Genomic DNA, 19,967 nt, shown 5'->3' with positions numbered 1-19,967 from the left:
AGCACTACCGCCAAATAAACCCAGCACTTTCCTAAAACACGCTTGTTTCCACAAACCTGTTAGGTAGAAAATCACGTCAAATCCAGTCAGAATGCATTATATAGAACCAGTTCAATTCTGAAGGATAATTTCTGCTCCAAAGGATACGTATCTTGGAGGGAGAGCTGGTGGGGGGGGGGGGGGCTGTGTGGATTATAAGGAGATGCTCAACAAACATTTCCTGAGGGACCAAATGAAGTTTCCTGGCCTTTGGTGATAATCCTATGAGATTCCAGGAAGTAACTCACTTATCTTCAAAGAACAACAAAATTCAGTATGAATATTGTGATTCTGAACTTTGCTTCCTTCATTCTTGGCTTTGCCACCTGGAGAACTCTGCCAGTGGACATTGAGGTAGGGGTGGGGGGGTGCGGGGAGAGGAGAGTCTGTGTGGGTCCCTGTAAAATATGCATCAAGATTTCAAATGGTACAAACTTAACTCTGTGAATTTAGGAACCCATGGTGGGGGGCGGGAAATCTGATAAAAAGCGAACCCTTAGAAAAGGCAGCAAAAAAAAGAACTTTAAAGATTTAGGAAGAATGACTACAGGAAGTGGTCATCCACCCCTTCACTCAAGGATGAAGGGTAAAGCTCCTCCCCTTCATCCTCGACTGAGGCAGGACAAGACGCTAAACACTCAGAGGCTGAGGCAGGCAAGAGAGTGAAAGGGTGCTGGGTGGGGAGGGCTGCGACAGGCTGGAGGCTCAGTCAGTAGAGCATGTGACTCCTGAACCCCGGGTCGTGAGTACAAGCCCCGTGTTGGGCATGGAGCCTACTTAAAGCGCGCTCGGGCTTCTCAGCCTGGGGGATGAGGGGCCCCCATGACCAACAAGCATGGCTGCCACAGAGCAACCTCAGCTCCAGAAACAATTCCAGAAGCGACCTCATTTGAAGACACACTATAAAAGACGTGATTTTGTCCTTTTAAAGTTCTACTTATTGAACTTCTATTCACTTCCAATGAAACCAGGGAAGATTTGTCCTTGAGTATAAACTTTATAGGACTTCTGACCACATAACGCAGCATACTTTTCTGACTGCAAGTAGAAAACACTATTAGAACATAGTTTGTAGCATAGATTTGGAGAAATCACAGTCTCCCCCCCTACCCCGCGCCGAGCACAAGCGTACCCTCTCCTGAAGCTCAGTACCACTCGATAGTCACAGAGCAAACGTTCCTCTGGCGGGAGGCCACCATGCCTGCCTCTGGCCCCACCACAGCCCCCACCACTTTGAGGGATTCCCTGCATTATTTTGCCTTGTGCTGTTCCTGGACTTGGAGTTCACACCCAACTTCATGGCTCTGCTTCTGATAGAGTGTCCCTGTCTAAAACACGCACGTACACACACTCACACACACACACGCACTTTTTACTTTTTATTCTAACAGAGTGGGTCATCTGTGAGAGCCCAATCACCCTTTCAGCCACAGGATGGGTACGTCAGGAATTCCAGTCACTTAAGTTCCTCAAAAAATACTGCTCCCAAACCAGGGATTTTCTAGGACTTCTTTATCCCAGAAATAAGTGAGCTTACACTATGCGGTTTTATCTGAAAACACTTTAAATCTATTTCTGAAATTCAAATCCAATCAATACATCTGTGTATTGTATCAGCAAATTTTTCAGTAAAAACTCCAGTGTCTTTTAAATTACACCAACATACATACGGTTTAAAAAAATATTTCCTCCTTAACTTTCAAAGATTAAAAGTCAAAGAATTTCCTTTCTCTAGATCCCAGAAGTCATAACTGCTATCATCCAGGCTCAGAAATAATTCTGTATAAAAGAATAAGCTTTTTAAAATCAATTAACTCCCCTCTAGAACAAAAGGGCTCTGGAGCTCTGGCTAGGCCAGGCAGGGAGAAAGCAATCAAAGGGGTACAGGGAGGCAATAAGCCTTGGTATAGCCCTTCCAACACAAAACAGCTGGGGGAGGGGGGGTGAGGGTCGGTGCCAAGGAGCAGGGAAGAGTGAGGGTTGGTGCCAGGCAGGGGGGAAGAGTGAGGGTCGGTGCCAGGCAGGGGGCAAAGTCTCAACACGGTCATGGCTTGGTCTCTCATACTCGGTGGCTGGCAGATCGTCTTGGGCGTCTGAAAGGAAAACTACCCAGATGGTGGAAGAGAGGCCCCAGCCCCCCCGGGAAAGTCAAGGCAGCTGTAATCAGGACAGAGTCGGGTGCAGACACGCGCTGTCAACCGTTTAAAAGCGGAGTGCCCCCTCAAACGTAAGAGAACAAGAAGCTTCTTGATTTGTAAACTTGCACTCATAAATACAAACCTTCAAACTGGAATTCAGGGCCTTTTTCAACAACCCTTTTCAACAGTGATACACAGTATTCTTCCCTTTGGAATCAGGGCTGTTACACAGAAATGTACTAAATAGCCATTTTCCAAAGCAACACGAGAGTCGAGAATAGGTATTCTGTATCGAGAGGCTAATACCGCCGCCGCCGGAGAGCGCAGGCGCGTCAGGATCGCACAAGGATCTTACTGAGGATGGCGTCGTAGTAGGGACTGAAGACCATCTTGTTATAGTTGACCAGGCGGACAAATTTAATAGCAACTTCCTCCAGCTCTTTCTGAACTGGACCCAATCCCCCAGGTACCGTGGGCAGTGGCTTCTGATGACCCGAGGCAAGGTAGCTTTCTAAGAAGATCAGGATTCGGGAATCTGTGACAGAAAAGAAGGCAGCAGATTGCTTCTGGTTCAGGGAGACTTTGCAAACTTCTGATTAAGCTTCAGTGTTTAGCTTAGACATCCCTTTTCCGGGGAAGTCTTCCCTGCCCACCCCGTGGACCAGGTGTGGACCACATGTGGACCACAGCACGCGCACATCAGCCCCTTTAGAACATTTCCCTTCCTGCTCTAGACTGTTAGGTAGAAGCACGCCCCCCGCCACCGCCCCACACCCCCAAACCCCACAGCACAAAGCTGGCAGGAGACCCGGCCCCAGGAGAAGCTCAAAATCCATTCAGAAAGGAAGAATAAATGTATGAATCAAGAAAAGGAGACTGCAGTGTTGACAGGCTGAGGAAAAAAGACACCCGGAGACCACCATGAGCCACTGCTGAAGAGCACATAAGAAATGGGGCGGGGGGGAGGGGGGAGGTAAAGCAGGAATTACAAGTTCAAAAATGAAAAGAGAAAAAAGCAGATTCCAGCATCATGGGTTTGTGAGCTTTTCCCACCAAGCCCACATGTAAGCGACGTGAACTTCCCTCTGTAACGCCTCCAGGGGCAGGCCACGGAGCTGCGGGCAGCTGCGAACTTGTACTACTCCGAGGAACGACACAGGCTGATGCTTTGTAAGCCCCTCCTCTCCGGGCCTCTTCTGCACTGTCCTCATCAGCTGAGAGAGCACCAAGCCATGCTTCTCACAGATTTTCCCAGGAAAGCAACAGGGGTGTCTATATTCATCGGGTTCTTTCAAACCGCACGCCCTCCACTTGCCCTGCGGGACCCTCCCTGGTGCACATGGCCTTCGCCCTTTGGACCCCAATACACAGTGACAGAGCAACTGTAGACCGGATGGGTCCCCTCACCTCTCCCCAAGTTAGTTTGGTTTTCTAAGGTTCTCAGAGCTCGAAGCCTCACACAGAACTGGAGATGCTCACAGCATCCCGACCCCAGGACTGGTTTTTAGCCCCAGGTCTGCGATGAGCTGTTACTCAAGCCCAGCAGGGCAGGACACGGAGCCTCGGGTTAGCCCGCGCGCTGCTCACCGCCTTCCGTGCCTCTCTACCGCCGTCGCTAACGCTAATCCTGATGGTCCTTCTCTCTGCAAGAGGCTCCTCCTGAGTGACCCACGGATGACACTGGGAGCGATGCAGGGCTGGGGTGAAGTGATTTGGAAAAAACTGTCGATCCCTGGAACTTTTTCCGTAAAATATTACTTAAGGATAGAAAGGAAGTCACCGAGTTAGGAGACTCAGGTCACTGGTTCAGCCTCTGTCCAACCTGAAATCCAGTAACCGCGGCTCACTCAGCTTTAGCGTGAAGCCTGCTCACCATCCACTGCTGCTCCGCTGCACGCCTATTCACTTTCATAAAGTAGCTAAAGAACGACTTCAAATTTAAGTTACACTAAAGAGAAACAGTTCTTAAAAGTAGATAAAAAAATGTTTTAGAGATTTATTTGAGATGTTTTACAGATTTGAGAGAGTGAGTGAGCAAGTGCAAGGGTGGGGAAGGCAGAGGGAGAGGACAGACAGCATCTCGAGCAGTCTTCCATGCTGGGTGCGGGGCCCAACTCGGGGCTCGATCCCACAGCCCTGAGATCATGACCTGAGCTGAAATCAAGAGTCTGGCACTTAACAGACTGAGCCACCAAGACACCCCTAGATGAAAAAAAAATTTTTTTTAATTTTTAAGTAATCTCTCTACCCAACGTGGGGCTTGAACTCACAACCCCATGATCAAGAGTCATGTGCTCTGAGCCAGCCAGACGCCCCCAAATTAGGAACACTGTATTCTTCGATCAACCAGTGAACAGAATTTTCCCTAGTGCTACGGCTGGGATGAGGAAGAGTAACAGCCAGCACAGAAAGCTATTTGCCGGGCGCCTGGATGGCTCAGTGGGTTAAGCCGCTGCCTTCGGCTCAGATCATGATCTCGGGGTCCTGGGATCAAGTCCTGCATCGGGCTCTCTGCTCAGCAGGGAGTCTGCTTCCTCCTCTCTGCCTGCTTCTCTGCCTACTTGTGATCTCTCTCTGTCAAATAAATAAATAAAATCTTTAAAAAAAAAAAAAAGAAAGAAAGAAAGCTATTTGCCAGCAGCTCCTCTCTAGCAAGTACTTGTGAGGGGCTGGGGTTATTCTGGTAAGTGCTTTATGCACCTAATGCCCTGTGGTCCTCCCAGCAACCGCACAGGGCTGTCAGTATTGTCTTTTAGAGATGAAGAGCCTCAGGCATCAGGTCACCCGCTCGGGCCACAGCGCCGGAGCTCTTGAGGAAAAGCCCTGCTCTCCCCCCCTCTCACGGCACATCCCGAGCACGTCCGAGCACGTTACGACAGCGCGCCCAGGGTAGGGGCTTCCCCCACCCAGCGATACTCTGCAACGGCAGCGGAGTGTCCCACTGCTGTACTCCGTTCTGACACTACGTGGAGGGAGTGTCACACCCCAGAGGCCAGAGGCTCAGTCCCAGGAGGCTACACCCCGCCCCCATTTCAGAAGCTAACCAACCGCAAGCAGTAGGTCCCGCCCCGGGTCTGCCAGTCCCTCCAGCTACAAACTGGAGGGTCCCAAGACCTCCTCCCCCTTTGGATATTGATTATTGGCTAGAACAGCTCACAGCACTCAGGGTAACATCTCTGTTTACTCACTTATTATACAATAAAGGATTTGGATACACATGAAAACCAGAACAAAAGACACAGAGTCCTGAGGGTAGGTGCTTTTGTTGGAGGTGGGGGGGTACACTGCCCTCCTATTACGGGCAGAACCCAGATGCTCCCCGAACCCTGTACTTCTGGGATGTTTATGGCAGCTTCATCAAGGGCATTTCCAGTGCTTCTCTCCTCTCTTGGAGGGGGGTGGAGGAGGCTGAAAATTCCAGGCTTCTAATCCTGGCTTGGTTTTTCAGAGCCCACGCAGAGTTGCCTCATTAAAACAAAAGACACTCCTATCTCCCAGGAAATTCCAAAGGATTTAAGAGTTCTATGTCAGGATCCAGGTCAAAGACCAGTCTTAGAACAAAAGATGCTCTTAGTGCTCTTATCACTTAGGAAACTCTAAGAATTTTAGGAGCTCAGAGCTAGAAAGGGGCCGGGGGTGTGCAGAGACCAATACTTCTATTTTTTGTTACCTCACAGTGCTGGAGCAGGGTTCTGAACAAAGCCTGTGATTCCAAAGTCAGAGCCCTCAGGACAATGACAGCTGCCCATCACTTGTCCGGAACTCTGGGTTGCCCTCGCCGTGGCGATTACTCATCTCTCCTCACTCATCAGCACTCATAAGCTACCAAAACCTTCTAGGTTTCTTCAGACGGGCCGGTCCGCCAGTCCCTCCAAGGGCACATCCCTGCTGCCCGTCCCCCCCTCACAAACGTACCCATGATCCTGCGGATGGGGTCGTCAGGACTGGCGACAGCCTGGATCTGGCCCTTGAGCACTGCCTCCTTTTCCGTGGTGAAGGGGGCGAGCCCGCACAGGGCCAGGCAGCTGCTCACCTCCAGGCAGACCTTCTCCCCGATGGTAGTCAGGGCGTCCTTCAGATGGAAGGAGCTTGAATACAGAAGAAAAGGGAGAAGGCAGGGAGGAGAGGGCTGGTAAGCAAAGTGCACATCCACTCAGCTCACGCTAAGGAAGAGCCCGAGCCCTGGTAAGAGTCATGATCTGAGTCAGTGCACGGACTGTCATGTTCAAAGAGAAAGTCTAGGACTCTCTTCCCTGCCCTCAGCCTTCGAGGCTGCGGACACCTGACTCAGGAGTCCCCCCCTCTTTCTCTACTAGAAAGAACACTGGGAAGGGAAGGGCTCAGACTATACCAGCGCTAACAACCCCAAACCCAACTTCTTGCTAGCATCTGTGTGCTGAAACAATCCTGAAACTGCCTTACGAGTATCCGGAATCCCGCTGGGGTAACACGCAAGAACCCAGAATCAGAGAGCTGTGGGACAGAACGGGAAGAGAAACTTTTCATTAGCTATCCTTCTGTCCCTTTTGATTTGTGAAATAGGGGAAGGTATTAACTACTTTAAAAGAATTAATAACACTGAAATCCCGAAGTTAAAAAAAATGAGCACCTTGATTTTTCCAGAGCCCTTGGGCTCTCCTGGAGTATCTGTGGGGAGTCCTCCTGCTGGTGGGTTTCCTGTGAGGCCTTTGTTCTGGGCCTAAACCCTCTGTACAGCAGGAGTCATGGGCACAAGTGAGTGAGCCCAGGGACTCACTGCTGGTACCAGCTCTGAGGGTACCAACCCAAGAGCCAGTGTGGACACCGCAGGGCTGGATCCCTGTATGGAAGCCCCACACAGGGACCCTCATGGGAAGCTCTAAACAGTAGAGCACCAGGTCTGCTGGGGGGCAGGGAGGGACGGACGATGTGGGGGACAGACCTCAGTGACGTGCCAGGGCCCTCAGCTCAGCAAACCCCTTCCGGCCTCAGCCGGCCTGTGCACGCACCCCTGAGCACACTCAGCGCGGGCAAGCTCTGTGTAACTCAGCAGGAAAAGGCCTCCGTTTTGTAAGGATGAGAACATCTGGGGACATCCTCCTCAAGGACTCCTCTGAACTGGGCCTGTGAGAGGCAGTATTTACTTCGGACCAGTAAAACATATCCTGCGGGCCGTGAACCACCTGGACCTGACGGGCCATCTGGGCAGGAGCAGAAATTGCCTGTGGCCTGGCAACTTAGGGGGACACCGCCCGCTTCTTAGTGGACCTTTCCCAGGGCTGTGCCACCCAAACTCTTAGGGGGCTGTGAGAGCAATTCAGTGGGCAGCAAGCAGTATTTTTGTTTTTAATGTTATAAGAATTTGTACTAAGCATGGTTCGGGTTAAGTTTCATTTTGTTAAGTTTTTACTCCCGTTACAGGTGCGCCTGAAGCATGTACTAGGTCGCAGCAGAAAATGAATTTCTCACTGTGGGTCTTGGTCCGAAACCTGTGAAAGCCACCCTCCTAGAGCCTCGCGGACCCCAGAATGGACGCTAATGCCGTTCCTAGGAACCCGAATCAGTTCTGCTGGGGGGAAAAAACCAGAGAGCAAGGTTTCCTCTCCGGTCCTAGAGGGCAGCCCCAGAGACCCCCCCCCAGCACAGGGAGACCCCGCTGCCATCTGCTCTCTGCCACCGCTGCCTCCCCCCCATCCCACAGGGGCCACTTACGGCAGATGTGTATCTGTTAGCAGAATCTTCACGATCATCTTGAGTTTCTCAGCAAAGTCGGCCTGGCTGGAGATTCCTGGGGCTGCCATGCTGAATGTGACCAGCAACACGGCTCCCAGGACGGTGAGGTGCTCCAGCTGCAGCTGGAGCTCTTGGAAGCGAGCCTGATCCATCAAAACGGTCTGTAAGGGATGCGACAGAAATCATCCCTGAGCGGGAGATGCAGGCCGGCCAGCAGGGGGCGGTGGGGCCACAGCCCCACACGTGCCTCCACAGGTTCCCTCAGAATTTTCCAGTCCTTTGAGAGCTTAAGGGAGTCAGGCATGAGTCATCCTTCCCCTCAGAGCCACTTTCTCCCTAGGAAGGCTGCCCTAGAGCCCACTGAGAACCGGAGGCAGACCGCCACTGAAACGCAGGATAACCTCACGCCAGCTTCTTCAGCAGCCTGAGCCCTGTGCAGACCAGGGATTCCTACCTCTCGGGAATGTCCTAAAGATGGAAGGCCATGGATCTAAAGTGGGCTGGCGGAGCCAACACTCGGTAACTAGTTCTATCATTAGACAGGAAAGAGTAATGAGATACGGGGCTAGGGTGACCAACTCACCTCGGTTTGTCCAGGGCTGCCCCCACTTTAAAACTGGAACTCCCAAGTCCTGTGACCACTCTCCCCACGAACACCAGTCCAGAGCAAACCAGGCAGCTAGGCACCCCAGCCCTCTGAGCCCCGGAGGGAAAGAGGGGAGAAGCTGCTGGAAGAGAGAGCCTACGTGATTCACCTTGGTGTCCCCCTCACTATCTAGCACAAAGGAGGCCCCCTCAGAGTCGGCAAGTGAATGAAGAAAACAAAAAAGAAACCGAAAGTAGAAAAAGGAGGAATGACAGAAAACAAACCAAAGCCACCCAGAAAGCAGTGAGAGAGTTTCTCCGACTGCATCCCCTGTGGCAGACATCCATGCGTTCTACCAGGTCAAAGTGCCCTGCGTGGGATGAAGGAAAAAACACTGGAAAGGCTGACGAGATATCCCTTCTGATGGGGAGTTTCTACAGGTAACCCAAATAAATGTGAAGAGCCAGTTTTGCTATAAGAAACTGGTACACCAAATAAAGACATTAACAATTTAGGGTCTTAGCCTAGAGTTCGTCTCAAGCACTGAAAACTATCTTTAGGATTCAGGATCCTGGGGGCACCCTGGTAGCTCGGTCGTAAAGCATCTGCCTTCTGCTCAGGTCATGATTCTGGGGTCCCCCTGCTCGGCGGGGAGCCTGCGTCTCCCTCTGCAGCTCCCCAGTGCTTGTGTGCTTGTGTTCCCTCTCTCGCTGTGTGTCTCTCTGTTAAATAAATAAGTAAAGTTTAAAAATCCTAGAGAGTCAGGATCCTCTGTTAAACAAAGATGCTTCCCCAGACTTAGCCTCTTCCCTGACTTCACCATGTTACACAGCAGCATCCCGGCTTTGTGCGGGACTGGGGTTTAGGGTACAAAACATTTCCAACGATCAGTCCTGAGGGTAGACATTGGTGTCCAACGAAAACATCATCTTCCCCACAGCAGTATTTTAAAAGAAATGTCAGGCTGCGAACTGCCCTCCAGGTGAGAACATGTCACCATTCGGAAAGGGGCTTCCCCTGCCCCCTCAATACCACATCCTCTTTAAAGCCTCCTTTAGCATGAAACAGGGAACTCAGAGGCAAGAGTGAAGCCATAGGCTTACAGCGTCTTCAAAGGAAAAATAAGGAACTTAGAGGAGAAAGATTTAGAGAAGTAGCAGTTTCTGAGGCTAGAGATAAAAACTCCAAGTGTCCTCAAAAATGAGGCAGTTGGGGCGCCTGGGTGGGTGGCTCAGTGGGTTAAAGCCTCTGCCTTCGGCTCAGGTCATGATCTCAGGGTCCTGGGATCAAGTCCCGCATCGGGCTCTCTGCTCAGCAAGAAGCCTGCTTCCTCCTCTCTCTGCCTGCCTCTCTGCCTACTTGTGATCTCTCTCTATCAAATAAATAAATTTAAAAAAAAATGAGGCAGTCTACACACCAAACCAGCAGGTTACAGACAAAAATGGGGGAAATCCCTTGTTTTTCATCTTCTTAGTAAGAAGTACTTATTGTGAAAAACCTTTATGGTTGGTTGGTTGGTTTTTATCCTGCACATGGAATGGGAAGTAGTATTATTTACATAAAACTGAAAAGCAACATCACTGTTATGGTTTTAATCAAGTTGTGTAAAAACAGGACAACAGCTCAGCAGTGCACACTGGAAGGCCCGTGCACCACTGGGGGATGGGTAAGTGATGCGGCTGCTTGGGGTACAGGTGTGGGGGTAGATAGTTCTCGGGGAAAACTCGGTTCCCCTGAGTGTGAAACTTCAAATCACCACGGGACCCAGCAATTCTCATCCTAGGTATTCACCTAAGAGTACCGCAAACACATGCCCCCCTGCTAAAACCTGTACACAAACGTTCAGGGCAGCACAGTTCACAGTAGCCAAAAAGTGGAAACAACCCAAACGTCTGTCAACTGATGAATGATTCAACAAAATGTGGGACATACAGTGGAGTGTTGTTCGGACTTAAAAAGAAAACGCTGACCCACACCACAACACGGGTGAAGCCTGAAAACTATCCGCTGAGTGAAAGAAGCCAGACACAAAAGGACAAACACTGTAGGATTCCATTCATATGAGGCACCTGGAGTCATCAGACCCAGAGACGCAAAGAACAGTGGTTGCCAGGGGCAAGGCGGAGGGAGGCCTGAGGTGTGTTTAAAGGTATTTAAAGAGTTTGAGGGATGCCTGGGTGGCTCAGAGGGTTAAGCCTCTGCCTTGGGCTCAGGTCATGATCTCAGGGTCCTGCGATCGAGCCCCGCATCGGGTTCTCTGCTCAGCTGGGAGCCTGCTTGCCACCCCCCTCTCTGCCTGCCTCTCTGCCTACTTGTGATCTCTGTCAAATAAATAAATAAAATCTTAAAAAAAAAAAAAAGAGTTTGAATTTGTGAAGACGGGAAAGTTCTGGTGAGGACAGTGGTAGTGGTGGGCCAACCGTGAGAATGTCCTTTACGCCCTGAACTGTACACATAGTGATGGGAAATCTTGGGGCGCCTGGCTGGCTCAGTTGGTGGAGTGTACAACCCCTGATCTGGGGGTTGTGAGTACGAGCCCCACGCTGGGTGTAGAGCTTACTTAAAAAACTAAAAAGAAAAAAAAAAAGACGGTATATTTTGTATTACGCATATTTTACAGTTAAAAAAAAAAAGTACAACTTGCAATCAAGAAATGAAGTACTCCTACGTATGACATGGACGAACATCATGCTTGGTCCAAGAAGCCAGACACAAAAGGCCGATAGTGCTGGATCCCATTTATACGAAATGTCCAGAAAAGGCAAATCCAGAGAGACAGGAAGTAGATTAGTGGTTGCCACTGGGGAGGTGAGTGGGGAAAGGGCACAGGGTCTCTTTTTAGGGTGATGAAAACGCTTTGGTCCTCTAACTGTAAATTGATGAAAACCCACCGGAATTGTTCAATTTAAAAGGGGACATTCTCTGGTAAGAGAACTGTATCACCGCAAAACTTATTTTTTCAAACTTCTGCCGCACAAAAAGAAACAAGCAGTTAGACCGCTTTGCAGCACCTACTTCCGGGAAAGGTCTCCGCAGGTGGTCCCATCTCAGAAGCTTCAGGTATGCATAATTCTGGACAGCCACGGGACTTGGCGTGGGGCCGTCCCCAGAGCCGGCAGCCCCTCCCCCAGCTGGCAGGGCGCTTTTATACTTCTGATTTGTAAGGTCCTCTGCGGCTTCTTCCAGCCACTGCGTGACAAAGTCCAGGGAATCTGTGAAAAACAAGGCCACCCACATTACCATGACACTCAGGAGGGACACTTCTTGGAATGGCTTTAGGGATGATCATCCTGAAGGTGTGGCACAATCATCCTGAAGGTGTGGTATATAGAGTAATACAGAGAACGGACTTTGGAACCAAACAGAACTCGGTTTAAATCACAATATCGTCATTACCAGCTAAGGACGATCGGATTCCTCCTACAAAGAGATGGACACCACCACCTGATAGGCAGTTCTGAGGATTAACAAGATAGTGAGTACAAAGCACACAGCCAGGCCTGGCCACCTACAGCCCTCCCGAAAACCTTGGCCCTCGTCCCCACCCCGACCACGGCAGGAGACAAGACAAGGGCTCTCAGGACTCCAGCTCAGGGAGATGCAAAATTCTTGCCCAGACACAGGAGGAGACACAGGAGAAAGTCTCCCAGTATAAAGTATCCTCTGCATTAAAAATGAGGCCTTTTCCTTATCTGGATCTGAGTCTCCCATCAAGCTCATTTGCTTTCAACCTCATGGGAGGGGAGCTGTGCCACCCCTAGGACGCTGCTTCTGCGGCATCCGGAGCACCACTGGGAGGATTGCAAGTGTCTTTCATCGGCCCCTGGGTGCTCCCTCCTTTTCTAAGCTGAGAAATGCACCAGGGATTCTGAGGGGGCACAAGAGAAAGACGAGGTTTTTATTCATATGACGGGAGAAGAAAATCCCTCGGACAGCTCCTGGAACACGCAGGAAGCACCTGTGTCAACGCACGAGCGGCGCAGAGGTCCTGGCGGGCAGCCATGCTGTCCCTTTAGCCTTCTGCGGGCGGCACGCTCTGTGGTCCCCCTGCTTGGCCATGTGAGGAGGCAGGGGGCGCCTGACCAGCGCAGGAGCCGCAGCAGCAGCTCCTCACTGGGCCCTTGGCTGCTGGCACCGGACTCACACACTAAGGCTCTTTGCTGGAAAACTGGCAGCCTGGATGCCTCCTGAGGACAAGGCGAGAAAATCAACCAGGCGGTCAATCCATTCTGGTCAAAATTTCTCAAAATTAAGGTCCAGGGGCACCTGGGTGGCTCAGTGAGTTAAAGCCTCTGCCTTCAGCTCAGGTCATGATCCCAGGGTCCTGAGATGGAGCCCTGCATTGGGCTTTCTGCTCAGCAGGGAACCTGCTTCCCCTTCTCTGCCTACTTGTGAACTCTGTCAAATAAATAAAACTCTTTAAAAAAAAAATCGATAGGGCACCTGGGTGGCTCAGTGGGTTAAGCCTCTGCCTTTGGCCCAGGCCATGGCTTTGGGGTCCTAGGATGGAGCCCCGCATCGGGCTCTCCGCTCAGCAGGGAGCCTGCTTCCCTCTGTCTCTGCCTGCCTCTCTGCCTATTGTGATCTCTCTCTCTGTGTCAAATAAATAAATAAAATCTTTAAAAAAAAAAAAAATCGAGGTCCACACCCATAAACTGGAATTTAAAAAATAGTGGCTCACGGCAGGAGGGTTATGCGAGGTAAGGCCCACGCCCCCCAGCCCACGCCTTGTGTATGTGCCGGGAACAGCAGCCGCTCTTCTCCCCATACGGTCTCCTCTGCTCGGCTCTGTCCTGACCCCTTCCGGGCCAGATCGGCCTTCTCTGTCTGCAGCGGGATGAGCACCTGCTCTGGCCAGCAACACAATCTAGCCAGAGACCACCATTTTCTTTCTTAACCACCCCCAGGTAGTGGCTAAATGGAACTTATAATAAATTGGATCCAGGGGCGTCAGTTGGGTACACATCTGCCTTCAGCTCAGGTCATGATCTCGGGGTCCGGGGAATTAAGCCCCATGTTCAGCTCCCTGCTCGGCGAGGAGCCTGCTTCTCCCTCTCTGTTTACCTCTGCCCCACCCCCCAGCAGTGCTCTCTCTCAAATAAATCTTTTTTTTTTTATTAAGCTTTTATATATTTATTTGACAGTGAGAGAGAGAGAGAGAGCAAGAGCACAAGCCGGGGGAGTGGCAAGCAGGAGAGAGGGATCATTAGGGATCATGACCTGAGCCAAAGGCTGACACTCAACCGACTGAGCCACCGAGGCGCCCCTCAAATAAACAAAATCTTAAAATAAATAAATAAATTGGATCCAAAGACTGTAATTAACCAGGACTATCAGCTGTCGATGCAGAGAACCCCCCCCCAAACCATCCTAAAAATGCAACACAGCTTTGCATGCTATAGTCCTACTGTCCTCCTGCAGTCATCTGAGAGGTTTATGAAAATGAGACTTTTTCTGGGTATAAAACCAGAAAGATTTTCTGCATATAGAACAGAGGCAAAGTAAAATTTCTTCCTCTACCTTTGAGAGAGGGGCAAGTGAATTAAACAGTCACAAGAAGTCTGCCATGTTTTAAAAATTAAGGCCAAGCATAAGATTTACCCCAAACTAATGTTTTCATTAAAAACCTAATTTAGGACTTCTTGGTTTTTTTAAATTTCTTTTCTTATATTCTACTTCTGTTTCTATTGTATGTCCACTGTCAAGTCCAAAGTCTGGTACTTTTCTATCTTGAAATCAGAACACTCCCATACAAAATTGGAGCTTTATTTGGCAAACAGTGTCGTTGTGCAACCAGCCTCGGCCCTGAAATGGAGAAAGAGTGCAGGAGCCACAAAGCATTGGACGTACTTGGCTGCTTCTCCAAAAGCTGTTGAAACTTCTTCCTTTCGTACTCCACAGACTGCTGCATGAGATGCGGCCTAATGCTAGTGATGGCAAAGTTCGCCATGTCCACTTTCATGAGGTCCAACACGGAAAAAATTGCCCTGAGAGAAAAGGAAGAAAAGCATTTAGAACTGGGCCCGTGTCAAGGAAGCACTGTCTTGGAGGAAAGAAGGCAGCAGATTTGAGAGAGGCTTTTCATCTCAAAAAGCAGCAAGTAGATCAAGAAAAACAAATTTAACGGGGGCACCTGGCTGGCTCAGCCGCTAGAGCATGCGACTCGACCCTGGGGTCGTGAAGTTTGAGCTCCACGTGGGGCAAAAAGATTATTTAATAAAAAATAAACATAAAATAAGAAAAAATTTAGAAAACACAAAAATTTAAGTAACAGATTAAAAAGACTAAGTTTTTAAGCTGCCTTCTGTCCCAACTCTTCCACCGCCTACCTCCAAGCAAACACAGCTCCCCCACTGCCTGTCTAAGCTGGAACTCGCTCCTTGGCACTGGGTCAGCCCTCCTGGAGGCACAGAGGAAAGACAGCCAGGACCCGAGGTCAAGGGCAGACATGGGACCACCCGGTCTTCATGGTCACACTGGCTAATTCACTTTCCCAACAAAGAAAGAATAAGAACTCTCTCCTCTCTCCCCCAGGATCTTCGTTTCAGGGCCTGCTTTCTGTTCTAGTTTTGCAGCCGAACTGTGAGCTCGCACTCTGAATGTGCCTGATGAGCAGAGCTGACCCGATGCTCAGGACGCCTCGAGTCCCGCCTGTCAGGTACATACCTCTCTCTCCAGAGGCTGGGAGCTGCTAAGGGACCTATTTGCTACAGGTGGCTGGGAACCCAAGGTACAGGCTTGGGTGTGGCCCCACATGGAAGGAAGAACAGGGTCACATGTCCTCTGAGCCCCCTGATGCCCTCTGGGACTGACCTAACACTGTATGATACAATGACCTTATATGTGGGTGTTTATCATGGAAAAGACACACAGTCTGAGAACGATTCGTGGCCTTTCCCCTGCCATCCTGAACACCTCCCAAGTACATGGGACAGCCCCCCTTTCTCCAGGGCACATTCTGCCTCTCCTCTGAGCACTCCTTAGCAATTCCCTAAATCAACTGCAACTGGACTGCAGACCAGTGACGGCCGGAAACTGCCCACTGGCAGCCACTGACTGGAGTAGCCCACGAACGCGTTTGTGCTCCCAACGTGTTTTCAAAGACCTCCATTTCCAGCCTCTCCTGAGAAATGAGAAGATCTGACAATGTGGGCCCACATTCAGCTGCCTCCCTTTCAACAGTGTACGGACTCCCATTTTTGCCGGGCTCCCCGGGCCTTCTCTGTCTCAGTAGGAATTTGAGTTTAGGTTGAGTTTGCTGCAAGTTATTTCCCCAGAGGACTCACTTCCTAGGAACTCCTCACTTGGCCTTATTAGAAGCTCCTTCTGACTATTCTAACATTTAGCACCAGGCCCACTGCTTGAGAGATGTTCAGTAAGAGCCTGTTGCATGAATAAACACATCCATTTTTAGGAGGTTTTTGTTAAGATTTTTTTTTAAATATTTTTATTATTTGAGAGAGAGACGGAGAGGTGGGGAGAGAAAGAGAGAAAACGAGCGGGGTGAGGGGCAGAGGGAAAAGCAGACTCCCCGATAAGCAGGAAGCTGGACAGAGCTTGATCCTGGAACCCCAGGACCATGACCTGAGCCAAAGACAGACGCCCAACCGAGTCATCCAAAAGCCCCAATAAGATTTTTATTTTTAGGGGCGCCTGGGTGGCTCAGTGGGTTAAGCCTCTGCCTTCAGCTCAGGTCATGATCCCAGGGTCCTGGGATCGAGCCCTGCATCGGGCTCCCTGCTCAGCAGAGAGCCTGCTTCCCCTTCTCTCTCTGTCTGCCTCTCTGCCTACTTGTGATCTCTGTCTGTCAAATAAATAAATAAATACTTTAAAAAAAAAAAAAGGATTTTTATTTTATTTTATTATTTTTATTTATTTATTTATTTTTTAAAAGATTTTATGTATTTATTTGACAGAGAGGAATCACAAGTAGATGGAGAGGCAGGCAGAGAGAGAGAGAGGGAAGCAGGCTCCCTGCTGAGCAGAGAGCCTATGCGGGACTCGATCCCAGGACCCTGAGATCATGACCTGAGCTGAAGGCAGCGGCTTAACCCACTGAGCCACCCAGGTGCCCCAAAGGATTTTTATTTTTAAGTAATCTCCACACCTAGCGTGGGGCTTGAATTCATGACTCTGAGATTAAGAGTCACACACTCTACGGAATGAACCAGCCAGGTGCCCCTCTTTGGGGTGTTTCAATGCTTTCTAAACCCTGAGGTAACTTCACAATGCAGAGCATTTTTATACGAACCAAACACTTACATAAGGATATCAAGAAAGCTGAAAATAAGGGCACCTGGGTGGTTCAGTCGGTTAAGTGTCTGCCTTTAGCTCAGGTCCTGGTCCCAGGGTCCTGGGATCAAGCCCCACATCCAGGCTATCTGCTCAGGAGGGAGCCTGCTTCTTCTTCTCCCTCTGCCCCTCCCCCCCCCCCCACCGCTCATGCTCACGCTCTCTCTCACATTAAATCTAAAAAAAAAAAAAAAAAAAAAAAGCTGAAAATAAAAGGAACTTTTGGAAAGCAACTTGGTAACATGCAGTGAGAATCTTAAAACTGTTCCTATTCTCTGACACAGGAATCCTATTTAAGAACTTAGGGGCGCCTGGGTGGCTCAGTTGGTTAAGCATCTGCCTTTGGCTCAGGTCAGGATCCTGGGACTGAGCCCTGCATCCGGCTCCCTGCTCAGCGGGGAGTCTGCTTCTCCTTCTCCCTCTGCTGCTCCCCCTGCTTGTGCTCTCACACACTAAAGAACTTATAGCTAGGAAATAATTTAAAATATAGAAAAAAGTTTTGTGTGCAAGGATGTTCATAACAGGATTAAACAGTAATTATATGTACTCTAATTGTCCATCTTCATAGGGTAATAGTTAGCCATATCTATGCAAATAAATATCTTGTAGCCATTGCAAATACTTATGGGGAGTCTTAAGAAATAATCTACATTGGTTTTACAAAAGGGATTCTGTGGTGTTGGAACTGCCCAGAACCTTGAATGCAGTGGTGGATACACAAACTTACACAGGGATAAAATTATATAAAAATTAATATACAGACACAAGCGCATTCAAGTAAAACTGGAAATCTGAGTGCGGTCCCTGAATTGTATTCATCTCAACAGTCTAGTTGTGACGCCTCTGCAGTTCTGCGGAAGGTTAGCTTCGGGGGACGCTGGATAGTGTCCTGTATTATTTCTTACAACTCCACACGAACACACAATTATCTCAATGACACTTTCAATTAAAAAAAGTGAAATAGGGTATATTTGTTTGTCTATTTATTTAAGATTTCATTTATTTATTTGAGAGAGAGAGAGACAGCAAGAGAGGGAACGAACACAAGCTGGGGGAGTGGGAGAGGGAGAAGCAGGCTTCCCGCAGAAGAGGGAGCCCAATTCGGGGCTCGATCCCAGGACTCTGAGATCATGACCTGAGTTGAAGGCAGACACTTGACAAGTGAGCCACCCTAATTAGGGTGTAAGGTTTATAGAAAAAGTCAGGTCCACAATGCCCACCAGGAGGACTTCTTAGATTCAGCTGAACATTTGGGCTCACAAGATCTGGCATCATCTAGTCACTCAGATGGCCAATAAGGCAGCAGCACGCAGGTTACATAACAGCTGAGAGATGACAGAGGTTTGGGGGCTGCCCGGCTAACATATTTATGTATATATATGTGCTAACAGAGTTCATAATAATTCTATGGCATGGCTTCTAGTGTCTCCACTAGGGACATGACCTGTTATAAAAGCTACTCCCCTAAAGTACTTCCAAAGTGTGGTGTCCCAGTCACTACATATAGAGCTAAGCAGCTGGCCAAAAGTCAAATTCTCATGCACATCATCTCAATTGTTTGTCAATAATATTATCAGAAAAATTATATAAATTTGGGGTGTCTCAGTTGGTACAGCATGCAACTCTTGATCTCAGGGTCAGACATAAAAGCTTTAGGTATGGAGCCTACTTTAAAAAAATTATATAGGGGCGGGACGCCTGGGTGGCTCAGTTGGTTAAGCAGCTGCCTTCGGCTCAGGTCATGATCCCAGAGTCCTGGGATCGAGTCCCACATCGGGCTCCTTGCTCAGCAGGGAGCCTGCTTCTCCCTCTGCCTCTGCCTGCCTCTCTGTCTGCCTGTGCTCGCTCGCTCTCTCTCCCTCTGTCTCTGACAAATAAATAAATAAAATCTTTAAAAAAAAAAAAAATTATATAGGGGCACCTGGGTGGCTCAGTGGGTTATGATCTCAGGTCATGATCTCAGGGTCCTGGGATCGAGCCCTGTATTGGGCGCTCTGCTCAGCAGGGAGCCTGCTTCCTCCTCTCTCTCTGCCTGCCTCTCTGCCTACTTGTGATCTCTGTCAAATAAATGAAAATCTTTTTTAAAAAATTATATAAATTTGATCATGATTATATATATTTAAAAATAAACACCTGAGGGCGCCTGGGTGGCTCAGTGGGTTAAGCCGCTGCCTTCGGCTCAGGTCATGATCTCAGGGTCCTGGGATAGAGTCCCGCATCAGGCTCTCTGCTCTGCAGGGAGCCTGCTTCCTCCTCTCTCTCTGCCTGCCTCTCTGCCTACTTGTAATCTCTCTCTGTCAAATAAATAAATAAAATCTTTAAAAAAAATAAAAATAAAAATAAAAAAAATAAACACCTGAGCATCTGAGAGGCTCAGTTGGTTAAGCATCTGCCTTCGACTCAGGTCATGATCCCGGGGTGGTTCTGGGATAGAGTCCAGCATCTGACTCCCTGCGTCTCCCTCTGTCTCTCTGTGTCTCTCTCATGAATAAAATAAACCAAAAAAAAAAAAAAAAAAAAAAAAGATCTTTAAAAATAAACACCCAAAAGACCAAAGGAAGTTAATATGAATTATATGTTAGTTAAAAGAATTATATTCATGTTAAATTTCTTCAATGTCTTGGTTTTTTGTTTTTAAGATTTTTATTTTTTAAGATTTTATTTTAAGATTTTAAGATATTTATTATTTTTAAGATTTTAAGAATTTAAGATATTTTTAAGATTTTTTTTTTTTTAAGATTTTATTTATTTGGCACAGAGAGAGCATGGACACAAGCAGGCCGCTGAGTAGAGAGCCCAATGTGGGGCTCAATCCCAGGACCCTGGGATCCTAACCTGAGCAAAAGGCAGACACTTAACCAACCAAGCCATCAACATGCCCCTTGCTTATGATTTTATTTTTAAGTAATCTCTACCCCCAATGTGAGGTTGGAACTCACAACCTGGAGATCAAGAGTCACACACTCTAGTGACTGAAGCAGCAAGATGACCCTCTTTTTAATTATATAGAAGAATGTCCACATTTTTGGGAGACACCTACTCAAAGGTTTAAGGGTAAAATGTCACAATGTCTGGAGGCACCTAGGTGGGTCAGTTGTTTAAGGCATCTGACTTGATTTCCGCTCAGGTCATCATCTCAGTGTTGTGACTGAGCCCCACAACAGGCTCCAAGCTATGTCCCTCTCCCTCCCCACCACATT

General features: G+C 48.8%; 1 protein-coding gene across 4 annotated transcripts in view; it reads right to left on the bottom strand.

Annotated features, from left to right (window-relative positions):
* Nucleotides 1–1,585: 1,585 nt before the first annotated feature.
* Nucleotides 1,586–19,967, bottom strand: part of TCP11L1 (t-complex 11 like 1) — a 36,298-nt gene continuing 17,916 nt past the window's right edge. For all 4 annotated transcript variants that reach the window (XM_044259039.1, XM_044259038.1, XM_044259040.1 and 1 more), the window contains exons 6-10: nt 14,326–14,462; nt 11,491–11,687; nt 7,869–8,050; nt 6,093–6,265; nt 1,586–2,712 (exon numbers count right to left, since the gene is read on the bottom strand). In XM_044259039.1, coding sequence (XP_044114974.1) covers nt 2,510–2,712; nt 6,093–6,265; nt 7,869–8,050; nt 11,491–11,687; nt 14,326–14,462 — 892 coding nt within the window. In that variant the 3' untranslated portion in view covers nt 1,586–2,509. The remainder of the gene's footprint in view (nt 2,713–6,092; nt 6,266–7,868; nt 8,051–11,490; nt 11,688–14,325; nt 14,463–19,967) is intronic.

Source organism: Neovison vison, chromosome 7 (genome assembly GCF_020171115.1).
Source record: "Neovison vison isolate M4711 chromosome 7, ASM_NN_V1, whole genome shotgun sequence".
NCBI classification, from domain to species: Eukaryota; Metazoa; Chordata; class Mammalia; order Carnivora; family Mustelidae; genus Neogale; species Neogale vison.
This window is presented reverse-complemented; position numbering and strand designations above follow the sequence as displayed.